Genomic DNA, 12385 nt, shown 5'->3' with positions numbered 1-12385 from the left:
GATCTGAGGAAACGAGAGAAAATTATCTCATCAACTGCTTTATCCTCACTAGAGTCACGGGGGGTGCTGGAGCCTATACTAGCTGACTCCGTCCGGGCCAGAGACAGGGGGCACGACGAATCGGTGGCCAGCCAATCACAGTGCACAAGGAGACAAACAACCAGTCCTGCTCACACTCCCACAGGTGGACTGATCTGAATGTGAACTCAGGTCTCCCACTAACCACTCATCGACCAGGCCGCCCAGAGAAAATTATAGGAAAATAATTTATTAATTTCTTAAAATGAATAACAAGCGTAAAATATCTGTCTGTGTTAAAATGCAGGGGAGCAAGAGGAAGCTAACGGTAGACACAGAGATAGCACACATCCACATGAATTCAAACAACAACATTAAAAACATTAATCAACAACAAACATTATTTTTTTATGATTTCTAAGGAATTAAATTTTTCACCCATTTCATTACTCGCTACTCGTTCTTATATGGTTGGATTTCACTTGCCCGTCTACCAGGCTGGTTGACGGACATTTTGAAAAAAAAAACTATCCAAAGACGATTGCCTTTGACGACTTTTAATAATGTTTTTATAATGCAACAGGCAACCGTCGTCATAGTGGGCGATCACACCACTCGGGAACACTTTCTGGATTTTTCACTCTGGAGTTTTTTTTTCTACGAAGACAGAAAGTTCATGAAATTTCTCCTGCGTTTTTTTGATTTTTGCCATTGATATGCTCGCTGCTTCCTTCTCGTGTACCTTCTCATTTTTTCCTACTGTATGTCAAGTGTTCCATTAACTCTAGAGTTTGTTTTTAGGCCCCTCGACCAAGTCGTCATTCTCCTCCTCGCTGACCACTTCTTTTCATTCGCACTGGTAATTTAGTTGGGAGGCATGATGATACAAACAGCAGCTGCTTTTTATCCACACTTGGAAAAACTCAACAAAAAACATCAGCAGAACTCCGTGACAACGAACGGAGGTCAAAACTACATGAGAGAAAATCTTGAAACATGTATAGTGGTTGTTTTGAGACAGCCAATGAGAGCCCAGTAGAGTGAAGAAAGATTCTAAAGTGAGAATCAATGCATCCATGAGAATTTCAAAATAAAATAACATATAAGGAAATGCCTTTACATTTTTGTATTTAAAGGCACTCATTTGCAGGTAAAGAACTTTCGTAACCTGAAAATGTCATACTCATAGGCATTCGTAGGTGGAGGTATAACTATATAACATTTTATATTTTTTTAAAATATTATCTTCAAAAGATAGTGTTTTACTGAAGTGTGTCAAAAAATATTTCACTTTCATTCGTTTCACATGAAATATTGTTCAGCACTAAGATGTATGTACTAATAAGTTTATGAATATACATCTCAGGGATGTGGGCTAGCCACCGATTCAGGGTGTTTCAATGGCAGCGAATAAGTTACATCATGGGCCTCACTTGGCCCGCAGGCCATGTTTAAATAATTGCAGTGTTACTCAATTGGAATGAGGTCCAGCTCATACTGTTCAGTATAAATGTTTATTTGAAAAAATCATGAAATCGTCACATATTACTCATAAAAAGGCTCTATGGTAAATAGGGAAGGAATGTTCCTTCTGATTTCACATATCAAAAGTTTTCATACATTGAATAAATACTGTGCCTACTGATTCTGGAATATCCATCATCATCCAACATTTCTACGCAGTTATAAACACTACGGGAATGTCCAACAGTCATTTGTCTCAGGAAGGAGTTTTATGTCCCAGTTGTTATTCTCATCACGGAAACGTGGCTACACCCTCATATTCCCAACGCTGCCGTATCGCTAGCTAGCCGAATGCTTTTTCGGTACTAACGTTATAAAGAATTAACAGGCAAAAAGGGGGAGGACTTTCCATGTTTATACGCAATGAATGGTGTTGTGACAGTAAGATCATTGACACTCACTGTTCCCCGGATTTAGAGCTATTGGCAATACGATGTAGGCCCTATTATTTACTGAGAGAGCTAACGGTCGTCATAGTAACGGCCATCTATATACCTCCGAATGCAAACGTTAACGCGGCACTTAACCTCCTGCTAACGGCTGTAAACAAACAACAGCTTGTCCACCCCGATGGAGTCTTTATTGTCGCTGGTGACTTCAACAAAGCGTGTTTAAAGACTGTTCTACCTAAATTTATTCAATACGTAAAATGTAATACTAGAGAAGAGAAAACTCTTGACCATGTCTATTCTGACATCAAACATGCTTATGAAGCCACTTCTCATTTTCACCTAGCTGGATCAGATCACCTCTGCATATCTCTCACCCCCGCATGCACTCCACTCCGGAGGCTATCGAGGCCACAAATAAAGATAATAAGAACTTGGCTCGAGGACGCTCTTTCTCAGCTGCAGGACTGTTTTTCCCACACCAACTGGGAAGTTTTCGAACACGACAACCTCCAGGACTGTACTTTCCTACATCAAAAACTGCATTGACAACGTCACTATAAATAAACGGATACAGGTTTTTCGTAACCAAAACCCTGGATGACCAATGAGACACAGGCACTCATCAAATGCCGCAACACTGACTTCATATCAGGGGACAGGATAAAATATAGAGCTGCCAGAGCAGAGCTGAAAAGAGGCATTAAAAAGCCCACGGCAGCATATACTAAGAAAATTGAGGAGCACTTCACCGAAAATAACCCAAAGAAGATGTGGCAGGGAATACAACATATTACCAACTACAATAACATTAATATGTCTGTTAACACAGATGCCTCACTAGCGGAGGAACTGAACCGTTTCTTTGCCCGCTTTGAGACTGACAAATCAGACCCAGTCTCAACACCCCCACCACCACCACCACCCTGCAGCAATACACTTAAGTTCCGGGAACAAGAAGTGAGACTGGTAATGCAGTCTGTGACCACCAGGAAAGCTGCTGGCCCAGACGGAGTAAAAGACCGGCGACCAAACGTCCAGTCAAACAATACAGGATGTCTCCCATGATCCTTGTGAGGATAAGCGGTTCAAAAAATGAATGCTTGTTGAATATTTCTGATTACTCTTTAACAAGATTCAATCATTCAAATTATTTGTAAAAGACGTGATAGTGGGACAAAACAATTATTGTTTACCACCAGCGCAAAAACAAGACTCATTACAAATCTCAAAAGAGTCATGACAAAAATAGAAATAAGACAAATTCATGACAGACGTCAAAGTTGCAAGATTTTTCCTCGACGGTCGATCTAGTCTGTGAGTTTACTTATTTACTTTTTGTTTATGGTAAACTGAGATTTAGAATATGAATAAAGTTGGCATGCTCGAGCAACGTTGTTTAGCATGAGCAATCCAAATGGATTGGATGTTTATTATTTTTTATAATGTTTTATAATTTCCAAAGAGATTGTTGTATATGAAAACTTGTCGGAAGATTAACTTTTCATTAATAATTGGTCTTTTTTTTCAACAACCGCTGACAAAATTGCAACATCGGGTTGACCTAATAAAAATGCAATGTCCATATTATAGGTTGAAGATTGGTAATCAGCCAATATATACACAATATAATAGGATAACTGTTATATTCACTGTTTGGTTGATGATGTTTCTTATAAATATCAACATGTATTTTGTTGGCTGACATATCGGGTCGATATAGATTTTCTTCAAGATCGGTCGATGACAGTATTCGATATTGTAATAGGAAAACCGTTCACGGAGATGATCTTTGTTAATTGTACTTTTGCACCATCTAGTGGCGAGTGTTGGAAAAGGAAGTACGAAGCAGGATATAAATCTAACCGTTCATTTCTGCGTTGTTTGGGTCGGTCGGGCTCTATCCTAATTAAAGACAGGCAGTTTTACTTCAAATAAATGCATTTACATAAAAAGTGTTTAATTTGATTTTTCATAATTAACGTGCTTTAACAAAAAGGATAACAGTCTCAAATATCAGCTTAAAAAGTTAGTTTTAGACATTGGCCGGTGATTGATTTTAAAAAATAGAATAAAATAAAAACAAATCAAAATTGGCTTTTGAAAATGCCACGTCAGTAATCTCTTGGAGCAAAAATATTGCACAATACTCGCAATACGGATTGTGATGATAATAGTAGTTAAATGATAGTATAATTAAAAGTAAAATACCCCCCTTCCAAACAAAAAAAAACGATCTTGGCTGTGAATGACACCCACGGCGAAGGATTAAGACATTCTTTAACCTTTAGCTTGCATCTTTTCAATTTTGTGAAGCAGCTGAAAATGTACTTTGCTCTTGAATGCAACTCTCCCCGCAGGCATGATCGCTGATCCTACGAGCAGGGCTTAAAGCCAAACTAATGAGGGTGTAAACTACGCGCCTTATTTCCAACAAAGGCGTCTTGGGGACGCGCTTCTTTTGTCTCGCAGAGACTCATCACCTTTTCTCAGTGAAATCTGCCAAGGATTGTCTGAGTGCAACAGGAGGTAAGGATTAAAAGATGTGAGCTGGCCCTCGGAACAAATGGCCAAGCAAAGCCAGCCAGCCAGGACAGGCAGTGGGCGGCGCCCAACGACACCCACAATTAAAGATGAACTTTGAGTGAACTAATTTATCTGCGGGAGGAGAAGGTGACAGGCAGCTCCAACTTTCCGGTTCGCCTATAAAAGACGCCAAAGGAGCAGTTGGGAGCCTCACTTGAGAGACCGACGTTCAGCTGAGCTCACCGCGGACATGGCTCTGAGCACGCTGCTGGCTACCTTGCTGTGCACCATCGTGCTCCCAATTCTGCTCTTTTTAGTGGCTGTCAAGCTATGGGAAGTTTACATGACCCTGGGCAGAGATCCGAGCTGCGCCAGCCCTTTGCCTCCCGGTTCCATGGGTTTGCCTTTCTTTGGAGAGACGCTGCAGCTCATTTTGCAGGTAAGCGATAGAACATTACGTCTATACGAGGTGTAGTTTAATTGTGTTGTATATCACTGTGAAAAGCTCGCTATCTCTGGATTTTTTTTGCATGTATGCCAAGCTACACAGACAAACTTATACCGGTTCTCACCATTCTAATTTAAAAACACGCAACGCAGACTTTCTTTAGATTTTTGCCCACGCGGGTTTGCGATTATTATTCATTTATTCGTTTTCTGAACTGCTTTATCCTCATTGGGGCCGTGGGGGGTGCCGGAGCCTATCCCAGCGGACTCCGGGCTAGAGGCAGGGGACACCTTGAATCGGTGACCAGGCGATCGCCACGAGGAGACGGACAACCATGCAGACTTTCACCCAAATTAGACAGGGCAAATTAGAGCGTCTGATCAGCCTGCCATGCATGGTTTTGGAATGTGGGAGGATACCGGAGTACCCGGAGGAAACCCATACTGGCCTAGGGAGAACATGGAAACTCCACACAGGTGGACTGACCTGGATTTGCATCCAGGACACCAGAGCTGTAAGGCTGACGTGCTAACCACTCATCCGCCAGGCCGCTCGATTGTTATTGTTGTTTTTACATAATATATATTATATGTAAAAAAAAATGTATATATATATATTTTTTTTTACATATAAATATATTATGTAAAAACAACAGTGTGTGTAGGTGTGTTTATATATGTGTATTATACGTATATATTTTATTATTATAATTTTATTTATTTTTTATATTCCCTTGCATTTAAAAAATCCAAATCAACATTATCCAAATATTTGTCACAATCGCATACATTTTCACTGAAGAACAATCAAATTCAAAATGCTTTGTTGTTGGATTCCTATGATTCCGGCTACATTTTACAAAACATCCCTGTTTTTTCCAAAAGCCTCATAAACTTCAAATTGGAAAAATAGCCAATATTAACAGGAAGTAACCTACAATAAAAGCCCCAAATATTTACAGGAAAGCACATAGAAATGCCCTTAAATCAACACAAAATGTTCCAAAGTGAACAGGGAAATAACCCCAGGAGGTACCGAAAATGAACCCATAATCAACAGAAAGGTACCTGCAAGTTTTCAAAGGTTAACAAGGGATATTATATTTTAATAATCATTAATTGTCCGCTATTGAGAAACATTACACATCCAATTCACTAGAACTGAAAAGACTGCCTGTTAATCTAATCCATGTTCATTCGCCGTCTCCTAGTCCAAATGGATTTATTTGACCTCTAGCTTCGTCAATGGCACTGAAAACATGGTTTTGCAGCGAAGTGAGCCCAAAATACTCTGGATTAATAGTGTTTTGAAGCTACTCTAAAATTAATAGGTGACCTAAAATTAACTCATTGCTTGATGATGATGGACATCCAATTCATTTAACCTGTGAATGATCTTTCATTTGCCCCTTTGACTAATAACATTGGCATTGGTATGGGTCAATAAGATGTGACCCTTAGAGCAAAACATCCCCTATGGAAATTTCCAGAAATGTAATTTTCGAATAAAAAACAAAATAACTGGAATACTCGTGCAATGTGGAGAAGCTTTCATTGCATACCCCCCAAAAGTGTATACAGTGTTCCCTCGGTTATCGCGGTTAATGTGGACCGGGACCACCCGCGATAAGTGAATTTCCGTGATGTAGGGATTCCCCTTCAAAAATGCTTAACTGTAGACTGTATATCCAACTTAATCTTCAACTTTCGCCCCATAAAAAATGACCATTGTCTGTCATTAATTTTGACAAAAGAATTGCTTGAAATACCGACAAATTATCAAGAAGTTATGACCAAAAATAAGAGGATATAGCCCTCAAATATTTACCCACCAGTACTAATAAAGCTACACACATTTTTTTCAGGAATTGCATTTTCTATTATTTAACTTTTTTAAAAAAAAAATTTTGTCCATGGTGATGTCCAGAGACGAAAGTTTCTGCGCATGAAACGACAGAAGTACGGATACATCTACCGAACTCATCTATTCGGGAATCCCACCGTGCGAGTGACCGGGGGCGACAATGTAAGGCAGATTCTCCTGGGTGAACACCGGCTCGTGGCCGTCCAATGGCCAGCATCCGTGCGCACTATCCTAGGCTCGTACACACTGTCTAACGTGCACGGAATCCAGCACAAAACTAAGAAAAAGGTATGGTTTTATCTTATTAAAAATCTAAATTTGTTTGATTCATTTGATAAAGAAGAAAAAATGTGCATTTTCCAAATTGGAAATGAATTGATGAAGGAAAATTGCAAAATACAGTGTTCCCTCGGTTATCGCGGTTAATGGGGACCGGGACCACCCGCGATAAGTGAATTTCCGCGAAGTAGGGATTCCCCTTCAAAAATGCTTAATTTGAATTGAATTCCAAAAAACAAAAAAAATATATATATTTTTACATTTTTTAATTCTTTTTTAAAAAAAAAAATTACCCCCCTGTATACAGTACACCATATAGAATACGGGTAGAGAGAATGAAATTCATGTTATGACAAAAAAAACTAAAATATGTTGTTTCAATGTAATATTTGTATTTTTTTTTCCAAAAACAATCCGCGAAGCTCTGAGTCCGCAGTAGCTGAACCGCAAAGTAGCGAGGGAACACTGTACTGCAGTAGACCAGGTGGTTAGCTTGTTTCTCTCACTGTTCTGAGATTGTGGGTTCACCTAGAACGGGCATTCTAGGCTTGTTGAACACTCAAATGTCCCTAGATATAAGGGTGAGCGTGAGTGGTTTGTCTACTCGTGCCATGCAATTGGTTGGCAACCAAATCAGGGTGTTCCCCATCTACACCCACAGTTGGCTGTAATAGGCTCTAGAGCCTCCACAACACTTGTTAGGATACACGAAACGGAAAATTAATGAATTAATGGTGTAAATGGCAGCTTTTCACAAAATATTCATAAAACAAAACAAACAAACACAAAGTAATCAATTCTTGAGGTAATTTTAACAGAGCTATAATTATTTTAAGTTTTCACTTTTCTAAAATATATTATATTTTATTAAAACTATCTATAGCCAGCTGATGGTGTAGGGAACAGGTGTCAAAATGGCGCCTGGGGGCCAACATCATTTTGTGCGACCCGAGAAGATAACTCATGAGTGCTTACTCTGTTTCATGATCAAATTCAACTGAAGATTTTCACCTTTTCAAGTCAATAATTTAACATTTTTTAATCCTAAAACAGTATTTTTTTTCTCTTTGGTTATGTTCAAAAAACATATTTTAAAGTCTGTTTTAGATCTGTAACAAACTAAATACTAAGTAGGGCTTTTGATCCAGTTCTTTTACTCCTGATATTAAAAAAAAAATCTAATTATATCTAAAATGCTTTCTCTTTTTTTAATTTTTCACTGTTAATAAACAGATTTTCAAAAACGCAATATTTACTTGTTTCATTATTAAAGAAAAAACAAAAGTTTAAAACATACTTTTGATTTAACATTAGCTCTCTCTTCTGATTAAAAAAATGTAAATACATGTAAAAAAAAATCCACTAAAAGAGAATATTTGCTATTAAGAGCCCCAAAGAGCAGATTTTATTTATTATTTTATTTAAATGATCTATCAAGATCAAAATGAAGCTGTCAATTTGTTAATGAATTAATTTTGGCAGCCTAGTTGGCAGACATAACGGCCCGCCAAATGAAATTGAAACTACGAAGTGGCCCGTAACAAACAATGAGTTTCAAACCCCTGGTGAAGGGCGAGGGTCGGCAACCCTAGAATATGGAGCTGCATGTGGCTCTTTAGCGCTACCCTAGTAGCTCACTGGAACTCAAAATTGTTTGAAAATGCATGAGAGAACTATATTTTTTGTTTTAATAGAGTTTCTGAAAGAGGACAAATATGACGCAAAAATTGTTAATAGGGCAACTGACTATTTTTAGTCATTGAAAACAACTGATGAAGAGTTTAATGGAAACAAAAATTAACTCAAAATTATGAATCTTCTGTAGGCCATAATGCGGGCATTCTCCAGGGAGGCATTGGAGCTCTACATCCCAGTCATCCAGGAAGAGATTCGAGCTGCGGTCGAAGACTGGTTATCGAGGGATTCATGTGTGCTGGTCTACCCTGAAATGAAGCGTCTGATGTTCCGTATCGCTATGAGAATCCTTCTGGGCTTTGAGCCAGACAAGATAAAGACCGATGAGCAGCAGCTGGTTGAGGCATTCGAGGAGATGATCAAGAATCTCTTTTCTCTGCCCATTGATTTTCCATTCAGTGGACTGTACAGGGTAAAATGTTCTTCTTTGATCATACAGAATATAGCTAGCTGGGGGATATGTCATTGTTGCATGCTTGATCTTCTCCGCAAACTCTTATTCTGTCTTGTGTCCCATTGTTTTGCAGGGTCTTAAAGCTAGAAACTTCATTCATTCTAAGATAGAAGAGAACATCAAGAAGAAGATCCAGGACTCACAGAAAGAGTCGAAAAATGGAGATGCTTTGCAGCAACTCATAGACAGCTGTAGTAAGAATGGAGAGAAATTTAGCATGCAGGTAACACTGGCACAGCACGAGAGACAGTTTGTTTGAATTTAAAGAATTAGCGTATTAACCATATCATATTTCTTTTTAAGGCTATAAAGGAGTCTGCAACAGAATTACTTTTTGGAGGGCATGAAACCACAGCCAGCACAGCTACCTCTCTCATTATGTTCATGGGCTTGAACCCTGAAGTGGTGGAAAAACTGAGACAGGAAGTGATGGATAAGGTGATGTTACAAACACATTCGTAATTTGTTATCGTGTCTAATTCTAATTCTCACAGTGCTGCCATCCCCTTTGTGTTCAGGAGGAACAAGGAATGCAACTCCAAAGTTTGAACATTGAATCTTTGGAAAAGTTAAAATATACCGGTTGTGTGATTAAAGAGACCCTCAGGATTAACCCTCCTGTTCCAGGAGGCTTCAGGGTGGCATTGAAAACATTTGAACTGAATGTAAGTTCAAAATCACTGTGTGTTGATTCAAGCCTACTACTCTAACTCTGTGGAGTTAGTATCTGAGTCTCAGCGCTTGTCCTTCCCTTTTTAGGGATATCAAATTCCCAAGGGCTGGAATGTCATCTACAGCATCTGTGACACCCACGATGTGGCAGATATTTTTCCCAACAAAGAGGACTTCCAGCCAGAGCGCTTCTTTACAAAAGCCTCGGCAGACTCCTCAAGGTTCCAGTACATTCCGTTTGGCGGAGGGTCAAGGATGTGTGTCGGGAAGGAGTTCGCCAAGGTCCTACTCAAGATATTTCTGGTGGAAGTGGTCACAAAGTGTCACTGTACTCTGTTAAATGGGCCACCATTGATGAAAACAGGGCCTACTGTTTATCCTGTGGACAATCTGCCGACTAAGTTTACCCACTATGTTAAAAATTAAGATGTTTTTTGACACAATGTAGTTTAAAGTTTAGAAAAGTCACAAAGCATTCTTTTCACCTAAAACCTAATTTGAAACACTCAGGTGTTCCATGAAACCTCATCAGGAACTTTTTTTTTGCATATGCCTTTATACATATTGTAAATAACTGGAAAGCATTTTATAATATGAAATGGTAAATTTGTATATATCTTTTTTTTTAAAAATGATCAAAATTAACAAGAGGCACTATTCAAATATCGAAATACTTTTATCAGCTCAGTGGTGAATTTTTAGACGTGTGTACATATACTGTATGTAGAGTTTATGTAACTTTTGTATCTTAACAACTTATTTAAATGAACCTATATTGTATTGTTTTTTATTTAATAAAAACATTTTGTGGATACTTTCTGCGATATTCCTAATGAAATAGCCATACTGTTTAAGGCAAAAACATTTTTTTCGGCCGTTTGCGCTGTTACAAGGTTCTCAACGAATGCATTAAGAATGTGTCACAAATTTCAGGCCATACTCAATGCTGCACCTTGTCTTACATTTCTCAGAAACAACTGATTACACCAGTGCCATAAGAAAATCAAAACTGTCCAGTTTACTTTTGATTTAAACACCGCACTATATATAGCATTCATATACACCAAGTGTGGCCAACTTCAGTCCTCGAGAGCCCCTATCCAGTCTGTTTTTCATGTCTGCCCCCACTAACACATCTGAATCAAATAATCAGGATCAGTATGAAGCTTCTGGACTGCTCTAGTTCTACGACAAAGGGTTAAGTCTGGCTTCTGCACCATCGGGGCTGGGGTGCATAACCTCGTTACAGTGCTCATCAGTCAGTTCCCCTGCTAAATTCCATGCTGTTGGTGTTGCTCAGCGTGTTGGCCGGTCCGTAATTGGACTTTCCGCTTGGTATGCCTGGGAGCCCCTCCTTTTGGCACCAGTGGTTGTCGGCGTGGGCCACATGCCTAGTGGCGAGTTTGCCATTGGGTCCCTTGTCGCGTCCCTTGGGGAGTCAGTATTGCAGTCTATATTGACTCGCTGCCAACCTTGTTAGGTGTTTGGCCCTGGTGTGTGTGCCAAATGGCTCGGTAACTACGTAGCTCACCTTTTTTGGGATTCTGTCCTATGGGTGGTGTTGAAAATGGGCGTCTGTGATGCGGTTGCATGCTATTGCCCTGGTGATGACGGCGCTGAAACGGCTGAAGTCTGTCAACAGATGTGGCTTGCTTGCCGTCCCCTCACCCTTGACTAAGTCTTTGCAATGGTTGGGTGTTGCCTTTTATCCACCAGCCCACTTGTTTCCTGAGCAGTCGCAAGGACATTTCCAATCCACCAGGTTGGCTGCTGGCTGTTTCTGCCGCCAGCAGCTCAGTGCTCTGGTTTCGTGCCCCAGGTGGTCTCCATCTTGTCCCAACAGGGGCACGCCTTGGTTCAAGCACTGGCCTGTGATGTCCATTTGGCCAGGGTGTCTACTATCACTGAACCAAGAATGTCCACGACTCTGAATTTTTTTTATTCTCATTCTCTTGCCTGACCATCATAGCAGTCAAGCCTGTTGATCCATAGCCCTGTTGTTGTTGTTTTTTTAGGCTTCCGGATTATCCAATCCCGCACAGTCTGCGACACAGGGTTTTTTCCTACTTTGCTTCCAAGGATCACAGCTGACAGTTCAGGGTGCTCTCCTGTGGACTCTCCCTGTCTTCTAGTGATTTTTCACAATTTGTGAAGGCCACTCTGGCTTACTGCTTAAATCGGGCTTGTTATGTTTGTGGGCAGAGGGCCCTGAAGCAGGCACTAGGACAGCTGATATCGTTGCAACTTTTCTTTATTGTAATGTGCCCACACATGATGGCTCGCCTGGTCATCAAGGTCATTTTGGGGAGGTCCGTTGTGGTCCCTCTCTGACCTTGTTACGGTGTGTGCTGTACCGAGCCACCCACACCCTTGTGCTAGAGCTGATGCAGTGCACAGGAAGGAGTGCTTCCCATGCCTGCAGGGAGGGCATGGGATGGTTCCGATGTGCACCTTGTCTACCACCAGTGGGGCACAAGGTCTGCTCAGCTGCTGGTGATCCTCGTGGTGTGAGCAGCC

At 40.2% G+C, this 12385-nt stretch overlaps 1 protein-coding gene across 1 annotated transcript; it reads left to right on the top strand.

The window, feature by feature from the left end:
* The first annotated feature begins 4405 nt into the window (after positions 1-4405).
* Positions 4406-10682, top strand: cyp26a1 (cytochrome P450, family 26, subfamily A, polypeptide 1). The gene is made up of 7 exons (XM_077738937.1): positions 4406-4896; positions 6832-7056; positions 8873-9154; positions 9270-9419; positions 9500-9634; positions 9715-9861; positions 9956-10682. The coding sequence occupies exons 1-7, from the start codon at positions 4708-4710 to the stop codon at positions 10292-10294; spliced, it is 1467 nt and encodes a 488-aa protein (XP_077595063.1). The 5' UTR covers positions 4406-4707; the 3' UTR covers positions 10295-10682.
* Positions 10683-12385: the final 1703 nt, after the last annotated feature.

Source organism: Stigmatopora nigra, chromosome 18 (genome assembly GCF_051989575.1).
Source record: "Stigmatopora nigra isolate UIUO_SnigA chromosome 18, RoL_Snig_1.1, whole genome shotgun sequence".
NCBI lineage: Eukaryota > Metazoa > Chordata > Actinopteri > Syngnathiformes > Syngnathidae > Stigmatopora > Stigmatopora nigra.
Note: the sequence above shows the minus strand (reverse complement) of the source record. Positions and strands in the feature narration are given on the sequence as shown.

Bases quoted from the DNA above. Each gene is read 5' to 3' on its own strand.
- cyp26a1 (XM_077738937.1), top strand. From the start codon at position 4,708: ATGGCTCTGAGCACGCTGCTGGCTACCTTGCTGTGCACCATCGTGCTC. The intron at 9,635-9,714 runs GTGATGTTACAA...CTTTGTGTTCAG, and splicing joins GACAGGAAGTGATGGATAAG to GAGGAACAAGGAATGCAACT. The intron at 9,862-9,955 runs GTAAGTTCAAAA...TTCCCTTTTTAG, and splicing joins TGAAAACATTTGAACTGAAT to GGATATCAAATTCCCAAGGG.